At 46.5% G+C, this 24,472-nt stretch overlaps 1 protein-coding gene across 1 annotated transcript in view; it reads right to left on the reverse strand.

Moving 5' to 3' along the window:
• Positions 1–24,472, reverse strand: part of LOC126545342 (uncharacterized) — an 88,586-nt gene that overhangs the window by 49,836 nt on the left and 14,278 nt on the right. Inside the window, exons 5-9 of the mRNA XM_050193155.3 lie at positions 23,610–23,859; positions 20,880–21,157; positions 20,621–20,738; positions 14,792–14,946; positions 512–665 (exon numbers count right to left, since the gene is read on the reverse strand). Of these exons, the coding sequence (XP_050049112.2) occupies positions 512–665; positions 14,792–14,946; positions 20,621–20,738; positions 20,880–21,157; positions 23,610–23,859 (955 nt within the window). The remainder of the gene's footprint in view (positions 1–511; positions 666–14,791; positions 14,947–20,620; positions 20,739–20,879; positions 21,158–23,609; positions 23,860–24,472) is intronic.

The raw sequence follows: 24,472 nt of genomic DNA on the forward strand, positions 1-24,472 counted from the left end.
ATCAGAGAGCAAACGGGGATAGCCGATACTCTAGTTGACATTAAGAGAAAGAAATGGAGCTGGGCATGCCATGGTAATGCGTAGGGTAGATAACCGGTGGACCAGTAGAGTTACAGAATTTGTGCCAAGAAAAGGAAAGCGCAGTCGAGGAGGGCAGGAAGCGAGGTGGGGCGATGAAATTAGAAAATTTGCAGGTGCAAGTGGGGATGATATAGCGTAAGACAGGGGTAATTGGAGATAGCAGGGAGAGGCAGTGGCCCTGCAGTTGACCTAAAAATCGGCTGCTGGTGCTGCCGGTGGTGCTGCTGCTGGTGCTGCTGCTGTTGTTTATGATGATGATGATTCGAAGAGGATAACAATACCGCAGGAAATGGTTCTAAGCTGTCGCTAACACCAACCGCAGTATCCAATACTTCTCATCCCACTGAATGCTGATTTGGTTCAGAGATACACGATGGAGACAACATAATTCCTTAGAAAGAATATGAAAACCTTGACTGCTTTCACCTACTTGCATGGGTCATCCGCCATTTCAATGCTTGCTTGCAATGCAATCCCACAAGCAAAGAACCTTCGCAGCAGTTCTTTCTGCTGACAGTCATGTGGGCCCGGAGTTGGACGTTGCCCAGGAACTGGGGCAATCGTTTTCGGTGTCCTTGATGGTCCTGAAAGATTTAGGCATAATATCACTTAGAATTGCTCCAATGAAATGACAAAGCCACCGTGTAAATCACCTCCGTCGCTTAGTAGCACTATAGTTCAAGGAGAATTCTGCATAAGGCTGAACTGGGAAGGCTAGTGAGAACCTTGGCGTTTTTACGGTAGGCAGAATGGTGGCGGTTTGACCGAGTTGGTACTCCATGACGAATCCTTGACATTCCTGTTGCTGTATTAAAATTAGCGAAGGCGGCTGGGCAATGACAACACAGAATGAGTAAAGTGAAGAATGAGCTTTACTTATTCTGAGTTGCGCTATGTGAGGGATACGTTTACGGTAGGCGTTTTCTAGCCGAAGTGTTGCGCGTCCGTTTTCCGGTTTGTGGCGAGTCCATCAGCTTGTGATCGCGCAAACTGTTCACTAAAATGAAGGCTAGGAAATGAGACATTGGAATTATAATTTCTGTTACGTTTTATTTAAAGCGACCCTAAATAAGTTGAACAACATGAAGTACGTACGAGAACGTCCACATGAGCAACAAGCCTTTGAGAGAATAATCTTGTTCGCGGGCGTCTCTTGATAGAACATGTAGCAGCGCTTATTGGTTCACACTTGCAGGTTTAACAAGTGCACGCCTTATACGGTACAAAAGAAGCCAGGCGCAGGACCAGCGCTTATCCTGTGTCTTTATCCCTGTGAGAGGGTATACCTCCTTGACTTTGTTATGCGACAGTAATCGATGCGAAAAGCAGTACGTGTCAGGCTCTTAAATAGCTGGATGATTTAGTCGCGCAGCATTTCGTGGAATCGTTACTTTATAGTTTCTCGTTATTTTGTCTAAAATCGGTACAGGTATTGACGGAGTGGTCTACTGCATTCTTCTTTTATCATGCGATGGTCGGCAATTCTCGCTTGTCGAATCTTCGATGACGACGAAATAGTCTCTGTACTGAAAAAGTAGACTTCGGAGTTGTTCGCATTTATGCCTCAGAAGATCTGGAATAATGTCGAAGGTGGGCTCTTACATTTGAGTCACGAAGACAGGGGACGGAGATTTAGAGCACTGATGCACTGCTGACTGCCACAGCTTCTCCCATGTATGCGATCGTCGTGCCCTTGTTGAGGTGTTTGTATTCCAGGCTAAAGTGTCACCATCACCTTCGCTTTACCTCGATACAGTTGAGCGATTTCTCTTGCGACAAAAACGTGTGAGCAGCGTTATGTAGGTAACCCTCGATGATGCCTTACATGCCTACGTCTGCTTGGCGCCGACGGAAATTATGATGTTGGTGTGGGGCGGGATGCCGGCTTGATTTTCGACTACGTTCAAGGCCCAGTAACTGATAGTCGTATCCCGTTTGGTTCGTAGACAATATCCTCGACTATTCTCGAATGACTACACCGTGTTGGCTCAGGATGACCAAGACCACGATTGCGTTCCGTGAGCAGTGCATCAAGACTACAAAGGTAGTAGGGTAAGTTTGGTTATAAACCATAAACCTCTGTGCAACTTCCACTCTACATAATTAGCTGGCCTCCAGTTGGGCGAATTTGATGGCCATTCCATGCAGAATCTACTTTTTACAGCTTGTCGGTGAAGAGCCTACTGAGAAAGTAGTCGGCTCTTGTGCTCACAGATCTTTTGTTTGGTGAAAATAAAATACTGACTGACTGACTGACGACAGCAGGGACCTTATGTCCGTCGGTAAGCACGTCGAGGTCTATGCTCCTTACCATTAGTTGCAGTTGGGTTACGGCGTCGGCTCTCGGCTGTGTCACACTTTCCAGCTGTTGTTACGTTGCGTCGTCATGTCTTCGTTGAGAATTTTTTTTCTTTGGTCCGAAGCTTCGTCTGAATAGCGGCTTGTAGTCAATATGTCCTCAACATGATTCTTGCAGCATTCTAATCAGGGGCGGATAATCTTCGGCATTGCGACAAACAGCAATCGCACCTGTACTGGTCCCCAGTGACCCCACTGGCATCCAGTGGATATCCTTTGGACACCCACTTTAAGAGCATGGATATCAGTGATATTTGCTGAGTACATACAGCAGACGTCCGTCGCATGATCATTTGGCTGCACTTTGCACGCCCTATGGATATCTCTTGCATGTGCTTGAGGGAACTCGTGAGGGACAATTAGTGACCACTGTACTTGTTCTTTGGCTATGTCAAAAATTGAGGCCACCGCGGTCGAGGACGCCGGGAACATGCTTCCCAACTCCTCGCGCACAACTGCTCTTCATTCACTCAGCATTCATAGGTTTATTGCCCGATCCAGATTTTAAGCGTCTTTTCGATTGTTCTGATCTCCAAAGAAACTCTGGCACGGTCTTTCGTGGGTTGCACATCAATCCGGCGAAACAATACCGGTTCACGCTCTGCATCAGAGAAGGAATTTTACGTTGTTCCGTCATGTCTTCGATGGCATGGCGCAACAGGTGGATCATCTTTTCCGTGAAGATAGACATGTTATCATTTGGTAGTTGCGCTCGGACACTTGGGAGTCTAGCCCTAGTCTAGTCTGCGGCCCGTTTTATTCGCACGAAGTCTGTGGAAACCTGAAGTTCTGTTAAGCGGTGTCATGTCGGCAGGGTGGACTCTAGTCTCTCAAGCTATGGCTGAGAGGTGTCCTATAACAAAAAATAAACATGGCGCAGCTACTCGTCACCGTTTCAGGCCCAGTTCTCCAGCCAGCTGTCTCCAGTGAGACCCGAGGTAGTCCGACGAAAATCCACGGAAAGCCGGCAGCTCCACTGATTGCAACGTGAACAATGCATGTGGCACTACAGCTGTCATCACAGCTGTTTAATTTGCTTTGGTCAGGTAAGGGGGTCCATACTCCAGTGGGAATCCTTGTAGCCTAACGCTAGCTTCCATGTCCGGGGCGAGAGTGGCGTCTCACCGCTTAGGCTCGGTGCACTGCTTTACGGGTGCGGCCGAAGCATGAAATAAGCCCTTCCGCCAAATGTCTCATTGTAGTGACGGTGAATAAATAAATGCAGCCAAATGTGCGCGTTAAAAAATGAAACTTTTTATAGGGCGTACTACTGTACAGAAAGACAAGCAAAACTCGAGATCGCCACAACAGTAGCAATCACAGTCGTCGGTTGTCGAACATGAACCAAAGGGTGAAGCCCGTCCGCTATTCATACAAGTATCACCGTATGTTCCAGAGTAACTTCTGCTGCTTGCGCTCATGCGCGAATATCTAGCACTATTCGCAATCTGATAAGAGAAGTCTCTGTCGCTATATAAAAGGCGACAACATTCAGGTTCAAATACAGCAGACGAACTCTAAACAGAGATAATACGGTAAAAAACGAACGTCGGCAGAAAAGTAAAACGACCACGTGGGGTGACACATGGAACCCTGTGGAAGTAACCTAGCAAGATTTCTCAAAACAATGTGACTTGGGTTACGTCTTTTATCCAAAACTTTCAATCAGCTTTTCATCGATATCAATAAGAAACTCAGTCCAGATTATCTGAAAAATTTAGACACGTTATGGCTAGATTGCTTTGTGCTTTAATATTTTAGAGAACTTGTTACTAGTGCCTGTTGCAAAGTTGTTTATTTACGATTGCTACTGCTGACTTAGGCCTTGGTTCTCTTCCCCGGACTGTTAGAGGCACGCTTCTGGAGACTTAACAGAAACTCAAATGCAGTTCGCGGTACATTTTAAAGTCTCATGCATCGAAACACGCGCCTGTCTTAGGATTTCTGTTAAGCAGGTATGACTTTACTACTGGTCAGCATCAATTTCGCAATTAAAACATGTGCCATATAGTAAATAATTGATCTGCATAAACAGCAGTGCCTAGATATGACAGTTTCATTTAAAAGAAAGTTTTTGGAATTATAAGAAAAACACCTGATGCGTGCATACACACAAATATCATCATCATCATCATCATCCTGGTTACGCCCACTGCAGGGCAAAGGCCTCTCCCATACTTCTCCAACTGCCCCGGTCATGTACTAATTGTGGCAATGTTGAACCTCCAAACTTCTTAATCTCATCTGCCCACCTAACTTTCTGTCGCCCCCTGCTACGCTTCCCTTCCCTCGGAATCCAGTCCGTAACCCTTAATGACCATCGGTTATCTTCCCTCCTCATTACATGTCCTGCCCATGCCCATTTCTTTTTCTTGATTTCAACTAGGATGTCATTAACGCGCGTTTGTTCCCTCACCCAATCTGCTCTTTTCTTATCCCTTAATGTTACACCTATCATTCTTCTTTCCATAGCTCGTTGCGTCGTCCTCAATTTAAGTAGAACCCTTTTCGTAAGCCTCCAGGTTTCTGCCCCGTACGTGAGTACTGGAAAGACACAGCTGTTATAAACTTTTCTCTTGAGGGATAATGGCAACCTGCTGTTCATGATCTCAGAATGCCTGCCAAACGCACCCCAGCCCATTCTTATTCTTCTGATTATTTCACTCTCATGATCCGGATCAGCAGTCACTACCTGTCCTAAGTAGATGTATTCCCTTACCACTTCCAGTGCCTCGCTACCTATCGTAAACTGCTGTTCCCTTCCGAGACTGTTAAACGTTACTTTAGTTTTTTGCAGATTAATTTTTAGTCCCACCCTTCTGCTCTGCCTCTCCAGGTCAGTGAGCATGCATTGCAGTTGGTCCCCTGAGTTACTAAGCAAGGCAATATCATCAGCGAAGCGCAAGTTACTAAGGTATTCTCCATTTACTCTTATCCCCAATTCTTCCCAATCCAGGTCTCTGAATACCTCCTGTAAACATGCTGTGAATAGCATTGGAGAGATCGTATCTCCCTGCCTGACGCCTTTCTTTATTGGGATTTTGTTGCTTTCTTTATGGAGGACTACAGTGGCTGTGGAGCCGCTATAGATATTTTTCAGTATTTTTACGTACGGCTCGTCTACACCCTGATTCCGCAGTGCCTCCATGACTGCTGAGGTTTCGACTGAATCAAACGCTTTCTCATAATCAATGAAAGCTATATATAATGGTTGGTTATATTCCGCACATTTCTCTATCACCTGATTGATAGTGTGAGTATGATCTATTGTTGAGTAGCCTTTACGGAATACTGCCTGGTCCTTTGGTTGACGGAAGTCTAAGGTGTTCCTGATTCTATTTGCAATTACCTTAGTAAATACTTTGTATGCAACGGACAGTAAGCTGATCGGTCTATAATTTTTCAAGTCTTTACTGTCCCCTTTCTTATGGATTAGGATTATGTTAGCGTTCTTCCAGGATTCCGGTACGCTCGAGGTCATGAGGCATTGTGTATACAGGGTGGCCAGTTTTTCTAGAACAATCTGCCCACTGTCCTTCAACAAATCTGCTGTTACCTGATCCTCCCCAGCTGCCTTCCCCCTTTGCATAGCTCCCAAGGCTTTCCTTACTTCTTCCGGCGTTACTTGTGGGATTTCGAATCCCTCTAGACTATTCTCTCTTCCATTATCATCGTGGGTTCCACTCGTACTGTATAAATCTCTATAGAACTCCTCAGCCACTTGAACTATCTCATCCATATTAGTAATGATATTGCCGGCTTTGTCTCTTAACGCATACATCTGATTCTTGCCAATTCCTAGTTTATTCTTTTCTGCTTTTAGGCTTCCTCCGTTCCTGAGAGCTTGTTCAATTCTATCGATATTATACTTCCTTATGTCAGCTGTCTTACGCTTGTTGATTAACTTCGAGAGTTCTGCCAGTTCTATTCTAGCTGTAGGGTTAGAGGCTTTCATACATTGGCGTTTCGTGATCAGATCTTTCGTCACCTGCGATAGCTTACTGGTATCCTGTCTAACAGAGTTACCGCCGACTTCTATTGCACACTCCTTAATGATGCCCACAAGATTGTCGTTCATTGCTTCAACACTAAGGTCCTCCTCCTGAGTCAAAGCCGAATACCTGTTCTGTAGCTTGATCTGGAATTCCTCTATTTTCCCTCTTACCGCTAACTCATTGATCGGCTTCTTATGTACCAGTTTCTTCCGTTCCCTCCTCAAGTCTAGGCTAATTCGAGTTCTTACCATCCTGTGGTCACTGCAGCGCACCTTACCGAGCACGTCCACATCTTGTATGATGCCAGGGTTAGCAAATATATATATATATATATAAACACACAAATATATATATATATATATATATATATATATATATATATATATATATATATATATATATATATATATATATATATATATATATATATATATATATACAAGAACATTTTATATTTACGACGGTGTATGCGCGTGCGTGTGTGCCAAGTTTTAGTACAGTAAATATAACATCTGAATTTCTTTTTAATAATTGCTAGAATCTTTTGAAAAACATTTAACAATAATTTCTTTTTTTTTACTTTATCGAATATTTGTTTCTTTCGAATATACTGGGTGTCCCAGTTAGCTTGGACCAAGATTTTAAAAAACCCAAGAGCTCTAGAGAAATCGTACCGTCTGCATAGTAGTGGCAGTCGTGTGTACTTAGTGAACTTATTCATTATTGCTTGGATCGCAAACATGTCAAATACAAAGTTGTAGGGCATCCTAAATAACCTTCGAATCAAGTATTTATTTCGTGCTGAAGTGTGCCTGGTAGTTTCAAGAAAAAAAAGCACGCGAAATACACGAAACACAAACAAACAAAAATAAACCAAAAGCAGGTAAGGCATCTCAGCCGCCCACAAAGAAACATCCAAAGGTGCAACTGGCTCAGCCATTTACCCTTTCCGTCTCTTGAACTCCGGAAAAGAGGATAAACAAATAAGTTTTTTACCTATTTCTATCATTGTCGCAAGCTTTTTTATGTGAGAATAGGGTGAAATCATGAAGGTGCGTTTAACATTCACGTTTTACACCAGTTTTCAGTGGTTATTTTCCACTGACACTTATAGCACGTGCTCAAACAGGTCACCATCTAAAGCAATACAATACTTGCTCCTTTCCAACACTTGTGCTGTTGCAGCTTTGACCAACGACGTTGCAATCTCGCGGCAGACTCTGCTTATTTTTGCCTTCAGGGCGTCCGGTGTGGTAGCTTCGCGCTAATATACACGCGATCTTTCCCGTAGCCTTACAAGAAGAACACCAGCGGTGTCATGTCCAGCGACCTTGCAGGCCAGGGTACAGGTCTGTGCCGGTCAATCCACTGTACAGGAAAAAGCTTGAGTCACGCTAGAGACTAACTACTATGCGCAGGAGCACCATCGTGTTGAAACCAGATGTTCCGAAGGGGCGCAAATGGAATGTTGCAACAGATGTCGTTCACGGGGCCCTCGAAGATGTCGTTGACGTAGCGTTGCGTCGTTAGTGTGTTGTCAAAAAAGATGGGTCCATTGATGCTGCCATCAAAAATACAGCACCACACATTAAACGACCAATGGCATTGGTGTCGGGTTTGTGCCAGCCAGTGGGTATTCCAATCATTCCAGTAGTGCGCGTTGTGAAGATTAACTTGCGCGTTTCTGCGGAAATCAGCCTCATCCGTCCAAAGGATGCGAGTGAGAGTCAGAGCGCCTTGTCCTGTCGTCTTTCTTGTGTCCGCTGTTTTGCGCTAAACAAAGTAATTATGGATTCGCACCAACTAGCCCGCCAACGCATTGTGCTGAGAGCCAGAAAGTCTGGTTCTTATCATTTTGTGAAAATCCAATTGGCAAAGTCAAGACTATTTTCAAAATCTGTCTTCAAGTTTTCGATGAAGATGTACATGGTACGGGTGCATATGACATTTTTTTTTTAATCCTCCACACTGATCACCTTGAGCTTCCGGCCTCCGCACTGGCGTCGCGCACACTACCGTGAGGGTTAGCAGCAAAGAAAGCCAAAAGATCCGTTTCCGCTTCTTGAACTACACCGTCGCAGTCCTGTGTCACTTTCTTGTGAAGCTACTTCTCTCGCAAAGGACTTCGTACGTTCTAAGTATTGTTGACGGACTAGGGCGTCCTCCACAATGCCACATTCGGAATATAGCTTGGCTGCCTTCCTCTTGTCGCCATGCGCCGCCCCCAGAGCCAGGATCATTTTAGCCTTCAGATAATTCGTGAAGGGCATGACTGTCTTCTTGAAGAGCAGGCCACTGGCGTGGTACCGTTGAGATCTCCCGTTATTAGACAGTTTTAGAATGGCGTTTGTCGCCTTACGTACGTTAAACGTAAGCACCTTTGCGGGACGATACGGTGCTCATCCTTTCCAAGTCTTTTAGTTTAGCGTACGGAAACGCAGACATAAGTAAGACGTTATAAAACAGGGCGCCGTCTGGTGCCTCGTGCCAAACTTATCCAAGCCAAGACGATCCATTAGCAACCATCCTGCTGTTGCTAGGCCTACGGGCGCCAGAATCGCCGAACGACCTCAAAAAATGGATGCACTATGGGCTCATAACTAACCTTTCAGGTGAGTTTAGAGAAAGCGAAAGCTCATTACAAAAGTTACTGGCGATCAACGCGAGTGAGAACGTATCCATCACCACAATTGACGCTGAAGCGGAAGCCATGGGTGCAGCCATGTTTGACAACGCTATTTATTGGCGTCCGTAAGCATTACGAACGTTAAACTCGCAAAATAGCGTACGTTATCATAGCGCACGTAAACCACAGAAACCCAATAACGTTCGAAGCATGCGCAGTGAGGACGATGCTATTTCTTTACGTACGTAATGCGTTTACGTTTGGTGACGCGTAAAGAAAAAATAATTTACGTAATCGACAACAGCATATGCTGGCCGTACAGATCCGCCAAAACACATTAGATGGACATAGCCTGCGCAAGGTTTGCTTCTATTGCAAAAGGCGACAAAAGTAACATACATTCAGGGCGCACCTATCTACAGAACAAGATGAGTGCGCAAAATTAGTCCCAAGGGCGCCGTCATGGTCTGCCTTCCCCCCTACGGCTGCGCTACGCTTATCAATGGTCAGCGGTGTGTTCTCGTGATGCCGCGACCATCACGTAGCGTGAAGCCCTGTATCGAGCTGCCGCCGCTAGTAAAGCCGTGTGTCTCCGTGGCTGTTCGCTTGCTAGCGCTTAAAGGGACACTAAAGTTTACTATTAAGTCAACGTGGACTGTTGAAATACCATCACAGAAACCTCGAAACGCTTGTTTCGTGCCAAGGAGAGACTTATTTTAAGAGAAAATGCGTTCTGAAGCGTCCGCGTACCTCTAGCGCAGTTCAAATCGCCCACCCTCTGATCGAGGAGTACTGACATCATGGTCTCATAGTGACGTTGCGCCATCGGTGAGTACACGGGTGAGTAGAACCAACGTTACTAGACTAGCTTCAGTTTTAAAACTCGGCGCCGTTGCGCGGAACCGCCACCCGCCCGCGCCTTCGTGGCGCTGCAGTCGCGCCCGGCTTCACTTCCTCACTAGCCGGCTACGCGGGCGGGCCGGACTAAGCACGCGGTGCCGCGTTGGTGTATTCTGTGGTTCGTTGTTGAGAGCGAATTTCGCAAGCATGTCATCCTTGGAACTGTAGCCTTCGCCGAGTTTCTTAAGAATATCAGCAGACGATGCCGCCGTGCTGCGTACCTGGCTGCATAGGCCGCTATCGGAACGATGTCAACAGTTCGGCGCACCACTTTTTTTCTGCTCCCAGCAAAGCGACGCTTCGATCGGCGTGAAACAGAGCGATTCCTCGTGCCGACCGGGAACTCTCTGCGAAATCAACGGCACGCGCTTGTGCCACTGCTCCCGCGTTCGTCGTCGTCTTCCACAGCTGGCTGCGTGGCCGTTCATCTTTCAAGCGTAGAATTTCACTTCTGTCGTCTTAATGAGGAGGTCGCGTTTACGGGGGTATGAGCCATTGCGTAAGGGAGTATGAGCCACTCATGGTCTTACGTAACGGAAAGATATAATTTTGAAGAAATTTAATTTTGAAGAATTACAAGCGGCAAATCGCAGGCGAGCAAACTCGCCGAGCAAACTCGAGACATCGAACGCACGCGACAACTGCGGACTGCGGGCATACCGTCAGTGACGTCGTTCTCTCTCGTAGCAGATTGTGTGTGTAACCTCATAACTGAGAAATACTTTAATGAACCCTCAACCCAGTGATAAACACAGGGGCCGCACGTTTCAGTTTCGCTGATTAAGCATCTTCACGGAATGAAAAATCCGACTTCTTTCTTTTTTTTTTTCTTTCTTTCTTTCTTTCTTTTTTTTTTTGTTTTTTTTTTTTTTTTGTGGCTTGCGTGTACAAAGACCGACCTCATCTTTCATTTTGTAGCGCTTCTTTGGCGTGGTGAGAAGCTTCGGTGGGGATGCAGATCATCCTACAGTCACGCACTTAGGCCAGATATTCAGGCTCGTGAGCCTAAACTGCGCGAAACGTTAAGACGACAGGAAGAAACACACGACATTTAGAAACGCAGCTTCCGCGCTTCGCTGTATGCGTTTCTTCCTTTCGTGCAGTTTACCCTTCGTTCAGTATTAACGAACTGGCGCGATAAATCTTCTTGCTGTAGGTGGATACCGCTTTCTCGTGGTATCACTAATTCGGAGAAGGGAGAACGCCAGCGAGCGCGAAACACGCGCAAACTGCCCGTCCGCACGAGCTCAAGGCTGTGACGAGGCGTCTGCAGTGGAGCCCGATGGAACAGCGTTGCCCTCTGGCGGCTGTCACAGAAGTGGCGACAGCGGCTGTAAGCGCGCGGGCGGGGAGTTTTACAACTGAAGCTAGTCTAGTAACGTTGAGTAGAACGGCGTCCGCAGACGGCGCTACGGCTTTTCTGCGCAAAACGCAAACGCGCGGCCAGAAACAGAGCCAAGACAGAGCCGACAGCAGAGCGAAACCGGGAGTAGGGTGGCTAGCGGAAGGAGAAACGAATTACGTCCCACATTACGTCCCACGGCACACGGAGAGTCCGTTTTCGTTAAACTATAGGCTGCGGCGAGCTCGCAGCGTGGTCTGTGTGAAGTGACGAGCCTTTTCGCACTCGCAACAGGGCATAAAAAAGTGCGAATCGACGCAAAACTCGGCCTTGAAACGTGCTTCGCCACAACCAGGGCTCAATACGACCCAAGCTGGCACAACCCAGATGTCGTTTCCCGTACCGCCACCAGGCGCCGCTACTATACCTCAAGCTCCAGCGCAAGACGCCCATAAGCGGGTACTTCATTACATGACGCAAACTTCGACGCTCGTCGCAATGGACCCGGACACCGACAGATTGGCTCGCGATGGTGGGCTCAACTTCAGCGATTTGAGCACCGACGAGCGCGACCTGCTGATGAGGGCTCGCACTGCCGGCGTCGTTGCGTACTACGACGGCGGCCTCGAAACCGGCTCTCCGGAGCGGGAAAGCAACGAGGGCTTCCCACGACATCACATGGACGTGGCATTCTCGCTGCTTGTTCCAAATGAAAGTTTCGCGAGCCAGCAGAACCCCCACAGCACGACGCGATAATGAAACTACTGAAACTCCAAAGCGTGCGCGGCGCAGAGTCGAGCGCGCAGAGTCGAGCGAAAACGAAACCTTTGGAACACCCATATTACTGAAGGGTAACGTCAAAAGGTTATTTTGTCTTAGAATCGAATAGACGTAGACAAGTAGCATTTTTTTTTTCGTCTTATAATCGAATGAAATGATATTTTTAGTACGAGTAGTTGAGTATTAGTAACACAAATTATGAGGAGTGCTTTCGTCATCGGGCTAGTACCGGAATGTCGCTGGGGGGTCTCAAATCGTGTCATGCATTTACCTCAATTTCTCGGTTACTAAAGCTCTGTTCGCGATTATATTGACGCCTTAGACGTTCTAGAACATTGCTCTACCACTTTAACTTGAATTTCTGGTAACCTTTAGTGTTCCTTTAAGTAGCGGCGCGCGAGCGCTTATCTATTTCGTATTTTGCATGTTTCGCGCGCTTTTGTTTTTTCTAGGAAAAACCAATGAGGCAAAGCTGAGCACGAAACAAATGCTTGATTCGGAGGTTATCTGAGGTGCCCTACAATTTTGTAATATAGATTTTTGCGATTCAAGCAATAATTAAGAAGTTCACTAATTAAGCGCAATTAATTAATACTTCGTTATGAAAAAAATACTGGCTGTAGGTACACTCGACTACGGCTACTATGCAGTTGATACGATTTCTCTACCAGCTCTTGGGTTCATTTATAAAATCTTGGTCCAAGTGAACTGGGACATCCAGTATAAGAAGTAAAAACACTTATTGCAGTCACGAGGGAGACAGAACAATGGACGTGAGGACTGTTCCGAATGATCCTCCTACAGGATATATCTGCTGTTGTTTCACAGTGGCACCAGTTCCTGAGCCAACGCGCACAAAAGTTAACTCCTGCTCAATAATTCTCAGATATAATAAACATGGCTCACTTTTGGCCGTGTATACTTATACAAATTCGTTCCAACTGGTGTTTTAAAGAGTTCCAACATGGCGAGACTGGCCAAACATGGCCAGTCTCGCCATGTTTTTGCAACTCTTTAAAACAATGGATGGTAGGTGCTCCAATATGACACCTATCTTTCAGCAATCGCCAGCTGCACCTGGTAACATGTTTCATTGTTCCGTTACTGTCACTATCGTGGTGCCCTAGTTAAATTCAAAGCAGTTGTCTATCATTTACGAGCGTGTCAGTTGTTCGCACGTGTTACTGGTAGTTTAACTTTGAAAACTATATGAACTTGTTTCTTTTATTATAGAAAATCCGCGCGAACTATGTATATATATATATATATATATATCATAGGGAATCCGAGCTAACTTAATGTATTATGTTAATTTAAATGTGAGTGCATATTGGATTTTAATTCCATATTTCATTCAATGTTTTATGGTCGTTTTTCTCGAATGTTTGTATACGAGTTTATTCGGAAATTTCGCTGTTTGAGCGCCCCTATAAGAAGGTAGAAAAGACTACATTATCTAAAAGTGAAATAAATACTTTCCAGTCTTCAGCAATTATCGCCTCTTTTGACTAACGGTGCCCTTTCCGCAGTGCAAGATTGCGTCATCACCAAAACATCGTTGACCATCTCGCTTAAATTTGCGTGCTCTAGTGTGCATTTGTCTCTCTCTGCAAGCACCTGGAATCATCTGAACGCAGGCCGAAGTGTTAGCGTTGGTTTGTCGTTCGTCGACGCGCGCAGCGATCGTCTTGTCGCGGTTCTTATGCAGTTGAATGAAATGCGCTTCAACAGCCACTGTGCTAAAAATGACTACAAAATTACGATCCACTTGTGTATTCATTGGTTGCAAAGGCGAAGATAGTGACGCGAAAGTGCAACATCGAAGTGCCGGGAGACGCCGGGCTGCGTGCATCTGGCAGTGTGTGTTCACACCGCCAGCCACTCGGGGGTTCGCACGAAAATGGGATATTTCAAATAATAACGGACGCGCACCTACGTCGGTGCTTGTTGATGCATAGAACCACACTGAGTCCGTGGCCCTTAGCGAGAACATGGAGCTAAGTGATCCATGTTCGAGTGAACATGGTCCAAGTGATCCTGCATTCGAGCGCATCGCTGCGCAGTCACGTAAATATGCAGTTATGCTTTCGTCTGAGGCGTATAGATCTGAAGCAGCACATTTGTGCCTCGATCAGCTGTGAAAGGAGGCATTTCAAAAGCGCAACGTGCCCAGCTACAATTTACTTTCACCACTTGCTACACTGTGTGATACGGCGATGTCAGCTCAGAAAATTGTAGCTGACCAACTGTTTCCTCACACTCGTTTTGCGTTACTGCCTGAAGTAACTCCCCGCACAAAATGTAACATTTCCACTTAAGCAGACCGAGAACTCCCTTGTTTAACCAGTAGTCACCCGTGAAACCCGGAGTAGTGTCAGTTCCCGTTATCAATGAAACGCCGCGTCACAGGGACGCGCATTGGGCGGAACACCGGGTGCTGCGGTCTCCCGCGCCTACAGTGTGCGAGCACTGCAAGTACTGGGAGCACAGCGGAGAGATCGAAGGCGACTACGACGATTGTACGTCACGTATGCGTCTTGCACATATTTCTGAAGCCATGGTATTTTTTTTTTAACTGAAAGGACGTTTAAGCTTCAGATATTGTGACTAAGAAGTTGATATATAGCACAGTAGGGCAAGTGATAGAAGTGATGCAGGTGAAAACTCATTGCAGCTATAGGATGCAGCGATATATACGGGACAGCTTACGTGAAAACCGGGTAGTCAGCTGGCATGTGTGTTGATACTTCTTCAACAGGACATCCGTGAAGTAATGGACGTCCGCAAGCAACGCACTTGACGCTGACTGACATCCAGTATCAGCCAAGGCTACTCGTTCACACTCCAAGAACTCATTCACGTAACTGGAAGGAAAATATTGGCATTGTTATGAAATCGTAGAAGATTCTTGTTCAACCCATAACCCTATGAAATAAATAGCAGCACCTCCGTCGTACGATGTGGTGAAGAGATGCCGCGCTCCATAAACGCACTGTTCGAAATACACTTCCGTTCTCAATCTTCGCAAAAAGAGACAACCATACAGTTTTCTGTTTATTATGAAGACGGCTAGTCCCTGTGGACAAGCAGCAATGTTGACACTATTGCGCGCAGCGCCTGATCTAGCCCTGTGAGAAGCAAGTTTTTTACTGCAAGTTTCAATTCACAGCAGTGGCTTATTTCGAGAAAAATACACGCACACATATTTAGGTGACAATAAAGCGACAAAAAAAAATCCAACAGAACCCATCTCACGATGAATGTCGACGTTAATGCGATTAGCATGAAAGCAATGTAAAGACACGCCGTATTGCCACCGCGGACACACGAAGTGACACTCTCGCTACCATCTACAACTCTTAATCATACCGCGCCACGCTATATCTTCTTGTAGTCACTTCACCCCAGTTGATATTTCTTATTATCACAAGTATCGAGGCTGCAACTTGGTTAAAGTGGCTCCCCATCAGGCGGCCACGTTTGACGCGGAAGCGTCTGCTGTTGATTGGGGGTAAGCGGGAAGGCGTGAGGCGAACTGTGTCCCATATATGTATAAACGGCTGTTCGAGTGGAACCGACTGCTAGTCTCCGCGCTGCTAGCGCGGCTGCCGAGTTGCGCGGATCTTCTCTCGCGTGCCGCACCGTCAACTTCATCCAGCTCCCCATCCCATAACGCAAATACACCGCAAATAAAAAAAAAATTACGTAAATACACCTCCCCCCTCCTCAATACTCCTCTCCAACGAGGAAGCCGCAGAATGCACGAGCCATCCCTAGAAGTGCTGTGTGAGCGGCCGCTGCGTTGTGGGGAAGCCGTAGGGAGCGAGGACTGCTTCCCGCAAGTTATTGTAAAAGTTAGGCCCTGGGGGTGGCAATATGAATTTGGGGCATATTTCGTCTGGCAGTTATCACTGCGCGTGATGGTGTCGCGTCAAGGGGTCAGTCACAGGGAATTGACTGTCTAACTGGATGAACCTGGAGTCCGGCATGTCGATGCAGAAACGCCGTACGCCGCCCATCCGGGAGACGTGCACCGATGCGCGTAAGGCTCCCTTGGCCGAGTCACTGCGATGACGCTGGCCCGTATTTTAAAACGTTTAATTTCATTTTACACTTTTATCATGTGCCGCGCCGATAATGCGATCCGTGGCGGCGCATGGCTCTCGGCGCGGCTGAGCGCGCACAGATAGGCGAGATGGCTGGTGGCTGCATTGGAGCTGTCTTTCTGCGCGCCTAGTGCCTTTGGGTCGTGTAATCTCAAGTTTCGGAGACTGCGAGATGCAACAGAAATGTTCGCTCCCCTCTGTTTGCACGCTTCATCACGCTGGCATTGTGACAGGTAGAGTTCCCGATAATCGAAGGCGATCCGATCATGTTTGCCTGCCCAGGCGTGACAAGCTTGTTAAGTTATTAGTAAGAGAATGTTTACTACAATTTGTACGGCGGATAGATCTACAAATCTTTCTTTGTGTAGGGATCTTTCTTTCTTTCTTTCTTTCTTTCTTTCTTTCTTCCTTTCTTTCTTTCTTTCTTTCTTTCTTTCTTTCTTATATATTTTGCTATCGCTATCAATGCTTCGCCTTTCGGGCCAACTGCGACTTTTTTCAAGTCATGGAAGGTCACAGCACCTCTGAAGCGACATTAGGCGGCGATTTCCGTTACTGCCGTTCATGCACCGCAGTGGCAACATAGCACTTGTTTCTGCCGCCGTGCATATAAGGCTGAGACCCTCAAAGGGGTTGACTGAAGACTGCGCTTTGCCAGGTGCATTGTTCAAACCATCGCAGGCTGCTCTTTTGCCGTGGTCGCTTACTTTGTATAAGAAAGTGCAGACGTATTTAATGAAATCTGGTTCGGTATGGCAGTTTGTTCTGAATTGTTAGAAACTAATAAAGAACACTGATAGCGGGAACCCGTTGCGACCGGATGCTTAGCACGCGACAAAAAGGAAGGAAAACAATACAGACACGCGGTGGCCTAAACTCACGTTTACTGGTGTCTCTTACATCGTTGTAATTGGCCACCGTCTTTGGCAAGCCTAAGCGTCACAATCTGGTAAAAATGAAATCTGAAAAAAATTACGCGCCTCCGCGTGACGTGGCAGTTCGAAGCCAAGTTGAGCAGATAGGTCCAGAAGATGTGACATAGAACGGTAGCTCTGCGTCGTGCTGCGTGCATACCCCGAATTGAAACGGCTGATTTGCACTTCAGCCTGGCCATATGTGGCTCACAGGCCTTGTTCGCTTTATTAGTTTAAGTAGCAGATCTAAAGTAGGCATTGGGAAGCATACCGGCTTACGTATACGCACGCTATCTTTTGCATTACGCGCCAACTGCTTTTTATTGAGCCAAAGCATTCAGCGTTAGCCGTGGTTCAGCGATGCCTCTACTAAAAGCCCTTCTTCGGGACATGCGTGCGGCGCGGTCGGAGCAGTTGTGCGTGCGTCGACGACGAACGTAATAAATGGCAAATCCAGATGTGGGACCCAGGGGGCCCGACTTCCGCCCCCTCTTCTCTTGCCCCCTAGAAACAATCCAGGAGCTCTACAGCGATGAGAAAATTAAGCATGCAGTGAGCTCCTCCTCCTTGCTGCTACCCGGGGTAGCATCGTATGCCCATGGCCATAACGATGTATTAAAATCGTCTGTTGCCACCGGTGCGGCACTTTCCTAAGACGCTATAGGACCACAGTCATATAAATCCACAAAGCTTTTCGTACGTAAGTACTCTTTGACGCTGGCCTGTTGTCATCATTAATTTGATGTCCAACCCCTGGATTGCTTGAAATATTTTTCTACGGACAATTCTAGCGTAACATCTTTTGCGAATATGGGCCCAGAGTTCTTGGATTATTCTAGTTACGAAACTAGGCCTTGAACTACGGGTCTCCAGGGTACCATATTGTAGCTTCCGCCGGGAAAAAGAAAGAAAGAAAGAATAAACTTTGGTTCGGCGTGTTTTAATGCTTATCGCCTCGAAAGAGCAATCGTTTTATTGTACTGTGCGCTTCTAAAACCCTTTTCTCCCCTTTGTCTTGTTGTGGTGCTCGATGTAGAGCTGCAAATTTGTGTGTGCCGTGATAACACTTTCTTTTACCGCACCTTATTTAAATAGACGCTAAAAAGACACTAAATCACTTTAGACTGACGACGCATTATTTGAAAACTATTTATCAACTTCAGGATAATAGGTTGGTAATAGGTCTGTGGATAACAGAGGGTAATTTTTTTTTTTTAATTTTGCGCCGATACCTCAGCGTCAGTGTGACGTGACGAATTTCGAGGTATTTTTTCTTATTTGGACCGGATGTTGGCTCAGTAAATGTTCCCAAAATTAGCCACGTTCAATGGCTGGCCTCTGTAGAACATAAGCCCTATAGTAGACGCCGTCATGATCCACGAAGTAACGGGGAGCTGGCGCGGGAACTTCACGGTGGCGTCGCCACCCATCTTCCCCTTTGACGCCTTTTCTGGTGCGCTAAGCCTCATCTCGTGGTAAGAGTATAGTGTATTTGCTGTTTAATAAGGGCAGTTTACTAATACAAATGAAATAGCTTTTTCTCTTTAGTGTCCCTCTAATCATTAAAACTTATTTCTGGGCGAGTTTGTGCATGCTTGATTTGAAAATCAAGTATGCATGCGTTAGCGCATGCATACTTGATTTGTGGTTGCATGCGTTAGCGCATGCAACCACAAAAGAAACGCTTCTGTCTCGTCCTTGGTGTTTTATGGTTGCATGTGTTAGCGCTGTTATAATATTCAAATCAAATGTCCCTCTAGTGTCAGCGTAAACGGGGATGTAAGAGCGAACACTGACGGCCATTGTCGCAAACGATGCCCCCTAGACGACCTCGTGCCACCATCGTGCTTAAATGCTGTACACCTGGGCTCGTTTGCTAGAACGCGTGTAACCCGGGGATAAATTTACACCTCAGCAAATAAATAAAAATTGGGTCGTAGACAATAGAACTATGTCCTCTCTAGCCGCTATTGTTTTGAAACATGAATGCTGCTAGCTCCGTAAAGGTCATGATAACTTAAGAGCCGAGCACGCGGTAAAACCACTGATTAAGATGTATGTACATCATTATAAACAGAGTGATTGGTGCAGTTAGTATTGAGGCTGGAGCATCGCTGCCGTGCGAGCACCTTTCCCGCAGCCGGGGTAAAACCCGTTCGAGATCTGCTATGAAGAGCAGCTGCGCGCGCCGGTACTGTCGGGCTAGTTTCAGTGGTCGCTTTACACGCATGGTCCTACGGGGTAGTGTGATTGTTATCAGATAACACGAGCCACGCGCCTGGAGCAGTCACGCACCTGTAGCGTAGGGACGACCTGCTGATGCTGCGGCCGAGCAGTGGTCTCCTTTTCTTTCTTTCTTTTTTTTGCTAATTATGTGCGTGTAAACCTATCCTAGGGTTAATTCGCTCTTGTAACGAGGCCCTAACTGCAAGATCTGGCAACCATGTGCAAATCTTTATCAATTTTGTGTTTTGTTTTACTTCTCTTTTTTTCTACAGTGAGGGCGCTTTTCCTGCGTGCAACGCAGAGGCCAAGAAAGGCGTCAGAGGAGGCCGACTTCAAAAGGATTGTGGCATCCTGTGTAATTTTCTTTCGTTCTTGTACAGTGGCCAGAATGCCCACTATCCATAACTGAAGCCACTTTGAGTCCTTACGAACCACCTCTTGGGAACGAATTTCTTTTAAAAAATCATCCAGCGCTCTTGCAATGATGAAAGAACGGCTCCTTCCTAAAACAGTGGTCCTCTCGTCATTGCGAGTTCTCTTAGATGGCACGCAACTACATGCGAGCCATTGTTCTCGACTGAAGACTATCTGAAAGTCACTTAGGTTTCAGTGCCCGTAGATGGGCGCCATCGATTTGAAATCTTAATATTAAAAAAATTGCCGAACTTTGATAGGACAGCACATTACCGCGCAACGTCAAGCGCGTCTGTACGGCTGTCTCACTCCTTTAGATAGAGTCGTTAATAGGGGCTTTGTGCACCACACTTGTAAGATTACCATAACTGATAGCTCAAACTCGTAGCTGTAAAGAAGGTCGCCTACAGCGTACATTTACGCCACCAGGTAGTGACGTGGTAAGAGCTTAGCTGGGAGCTCCAGGTTGACTCGTGTACACATATCGCTAAGACTGCTGCCGCAAACCGGAGCTGCGTTCACCGCAGCGCATCTTTGGCTCGCTGCTGCGACGAAAATTGTCGATTTATATTTCGCCCGCGGCTTTTTTAGTTATGCAATATTACGGTTTCCAAAAATGCATACGAACGTATTGTAGATTTTTCCAGCCAACGGGATGCAATAGGAGCAAGGGTGCAGTACATCTATCACCAATATGGCTGAAACAGCAATAAAGAAGAGCTAGAACTATCCCCAGAAATGTCGTTCGTGTATCAGCGTCATGGGTGAGCGGAAATATTGTGGCATGCACTCACGTTCGTGCTCGATCTCTTTTTGTAATCTTCCAACAATAAGTATCAGTGGTATTTCCATTGCACGCGGAACAAACGAAGACTTACTTGCATACATCCTTGTTGGTTATGGTGACTCCTCTTCCTTCTAAGTCGGCATAGAAAGCTACGGCGCAATAGGAGTAGCGGCGCACAAATTCCATGTACTGACAATTCGGTGGAATGCCTGAAACAGGCAATACTTCTATTCAGACTGGGAGCTGGTGCTTGAAAGTGTGCGTTGTCATGAATCAAGGGGAAATGTTAACATCTGGATGGATCAAAGTTTAGAGAGAAAGAGAAGGAGATGGGGGGATGGGAATCTTACCAGTTGGCGTAGTGAAGTTTCCCGGGTAATAACCACCGTCCGTTTGCCGACCACCACCACCACCCCCACCACCGCCACCACCCCCACCACCCCCACCACCACGAGGGGTGGTTGAACTGCTCAAACCGGGTACTGCGGTGCATTCCAACATTCCTAGTGTTGCGATCAAGGAGTTTCTCACGAACTTCATATTGCCCGTAAGTTCTGCGTGGTCTCTTACATTACATTCGTGCCGCTGCTCCAGTTCATGAGTGCATGCGTTGAACTTCGCTATGATCCTGAAAAAATAAAATTATTTGAGGAATTAAATCGCGTACACACTGATCTTCCGTAATTTATTGTTTTCGTGGCCGTGCGACAGTTAAATAATCATTCACGCCCGACAAATAAAGCGCTCCTATTGTTTTCATTGATCTGCAAGTGACTAGCAAAAGATATGTTTTGCTACAACATAGTGCCACTGTTAGCATTTTGAGTACCAACAATTGAAGAAAAAAAAGATATAAACGCAGGGTTAGGGGTAGGGGTGAAGCGTCATAGCTATTCAACAATGAAACCTACAACGAAAGTAATGTTACGCGAACACGCTGTGTAGGTAAAGCTTTTCTTTCGTCGTGCTTTCGCGTTGCAGTTCACATCAGGCAAGGCACTAAACTGTCAAAAAGGAACCCTATAAACTTTAACTATAAAAATGTGCTACTTGTGCACTGCGGGTGCCTCAGCATAGTTCGGTTACAGCAGCGCATGACTCAGCAGTCCACCAGGCATGGCTCGCCCCATGGAACCTTTCATTAAAATATCGCATAGACATTTTCATGCGGTGGCTGGCCCTACATCCGTTGTTGGTATTGTGGGGGCAGCTGCTTCGCCAGCCGTGCCGCACATCACTGGGTACACGACAAAGCGCAGGTTGGCGGACGTTTCAGCTGACCACATGCTTACGTCACAAAGCTCTGAGCTGAATAGGCGCCGGCAGTCTGTGCACAATAGTCGCGCCTACCAGCTTAAAACACGATATGGTCTGGAGCGCGCAGTAAAGGAAACAAACGCAATATGAATGCTTACAGGGGCCCTATAACGTAAAACTATTCCAATATATTTTTATTCCAATCTACTGACGTGAAATTTGCTTAACCGCCGACGCAAGCATCGGGAGGTGAACCGAACGGTTGTCTAAACAGACAAATCAAACGCTCTCCTCGTTCATAGGAGGTCACTTTCGTTTGCTTTAAACACGAATAACATTGCCTACACTGAGTTGCTTGTCTTATCTAATTGACTGACAAGAAGTGAGGAGCGTGCTCAAGCGGAGAGGGATTCGATGGGACCGAGCCAGTGCACTGAAAATCGATAACCGAATGAAGATGGTAGTGCCGGCGTCTGCGATTGGTCCGCTTTCCCTTACTTAGCTTGCGGTGGTTGGTCAAAAGTGGCGGCGGCATGCAACGGAAGGTTAAAAATGCCGTTAAAACGGACCCTCACCAAAGATGAGTTGGCAGAGCGAGGTCGTATACGTGCCGAAAGGGCTCGATAACGTTATACGGCCACGCAGAAAGTTTTGCAATACGCAAATAAACCCATGCTCTCCGACAAGTGCGAGTAGCCAGTGCCTGAGCGATCGGCGGCAGCCATCTTTTATTCCTTTCGGAATGAGGCAGTCTCCGGCTATTAAAAAAAAGCTGCTTTGTTCGGCATATTAATTCATCTTTAACGCGTAAACGTAACTTTGACGCAATGAGTTTTCGTGGTTTTGTGACGTCGAGTGACAGACAGGTGAAGTGGGTGCGGCCTGAAACCTTTTGGCCAATAGCAGAGGGTTAATGGCGAAAAGGCGTTGAATCAGAAATAATAATTTTTCTTTTGTTCGGTCGAATCATGCATAATCAGTGTGTACACGTCATGTCAGATTGGGAGCTATCGCGGTTTTCGTAACGTCGCGTGACAGACAGGCGAAGTGGGGGTGGTCCTAAAGAGTTTTTAACCAATCGCTGAGCGCTGCTTGCTGAAGTGGAATAGAAAAGTTTGGAATAGCTTTATGTGATAGCGCCCCTGCAGTGCTCCTGACTTTCACTTAATCTGCTTTTCCCTTCAATTGCCGAGTGAGGCTACAATCCTACATTAAATCCACCGTAATTCTTCGGCATGACCCTGCAAGCACTATCATTCGCTATATCCCGCACACTGTCTTCACTTCACGCAGGTATATGCATACAAAACTAATTTCACGACACTTAATTTTGCTTATATCTATTCGCTCGAGCAAGGTAGTCACGCCCTCCAAAGTAGCCCTCGCATTAAAGTTTGAGATTGTTGGTTTGGTATGAGGTGTAGCTGAACCAAAGCAATGAATGAAAGGACCCGAGCGACTAACAAATTGTTCAGCTCCTATTTACCGTAAGCAATAAAACATGTCTCCCTTTGAAGCGAATTTTGGTGCGAATAAGCCTTAAATGGTGCACCAATTTATGCACCAACGTCCGAAGTAGCCAGTCACAGAGTACTGTATTAGCAGTTCTTAACCATTTACTCCCTCATTTCTGTCATGATGTGAATACGGAGAAAGGGGAACAAGTTAGAAAGAGGGGGAGGGGTCATTTGCTTAAAGTGGAGCGCACTCGCTCGTCCACTCTGTTTACACCTCGGTGGAACATTTCGGCGTTAGATTTCATTGGAGCACAGAGCAGCGTGTGTTTTATCGTATCTACACGGTAATGAAGCAAATGCACTTACTCGCATAGCACCAGCCTGTCTGCGCGTACCAGGGGCTTTCTGAAGGCTGTTCGAGGGACGACAATGGGCTTCTGGCGCTTGCGGGAGCTCCGCTTGCCCTTCTTGCGTGAATAGGCTCTCTTGAATTTGGTTTCATCGCGGTTGGCCCGCTTCACCAGTCTGTTGAACTCGAGACCGCATTTGAAGAAGTCGAACAGGACTGCTCGCCCCACGCATTTCTGCTGTGCGTGCAGCATACGTTGCTTGCTGCCTGCAAGTCCACCACCACAGGCTGAGAAACCGAAACATGTTGGCGATGGCTTTTGCGAGTCTCTGCTCTCGTCTTGGCTAGCGTAGTCGTCCATTCGTGTTTATAGGCCCTGCTAATACGCTTGGCAGTTCGCACTAAGTTCAGGCAGAAAGCTTAGAACAAATTTTCTTGAATAACATCACCAAACACTGATGTAATCGCTTTCTGTCACCGAATCTATAGGAGGAAGCGCAGTGTCACTATTTATTCAGCACCGCATAAGCTGTAAAGACTGTCGTTAGCCGTGCTCACACGGACGACCACGCATATGGCATCGATGTCGTTAGCACTCGTCCAGACTTCGCTTTAGCTTTAAAATTTTGCTGAGTTGGCCGCCCATTATACTTATTTGCGCTGCTTCTGGTTGCTGAACACCCTATGCGGTGCGTTACGTGAACTGCATGCATGCAAACTATTATAAATAAGATCCCCGAACGACAGTACCACTGCTGGGCTTGTTGCTGGGCTAGTGTCAATACCCACTGCGGTGTAATGCGACGCGATGTAAGACCAGGACAGAATGGGTATATAAGATCCTGTTCTGGTCTTACTTCACAATGGTTCGCGTCTTACT

This window comes from Dermacentor andersoni, chromosome 1, assembly GCF_023375885.2.
Source record: "Dermacentor andersoni chromosome 1, qqDerAnde1_hic_scaffold, whole genome shotgun sequence".
NCBI classification, from domain to species: Eukaryota; Metazoa; Arthropoda; class Arachnida; order Ixodida; family Ixodidae; genus Dermacentor; species Dermacentor andersoni.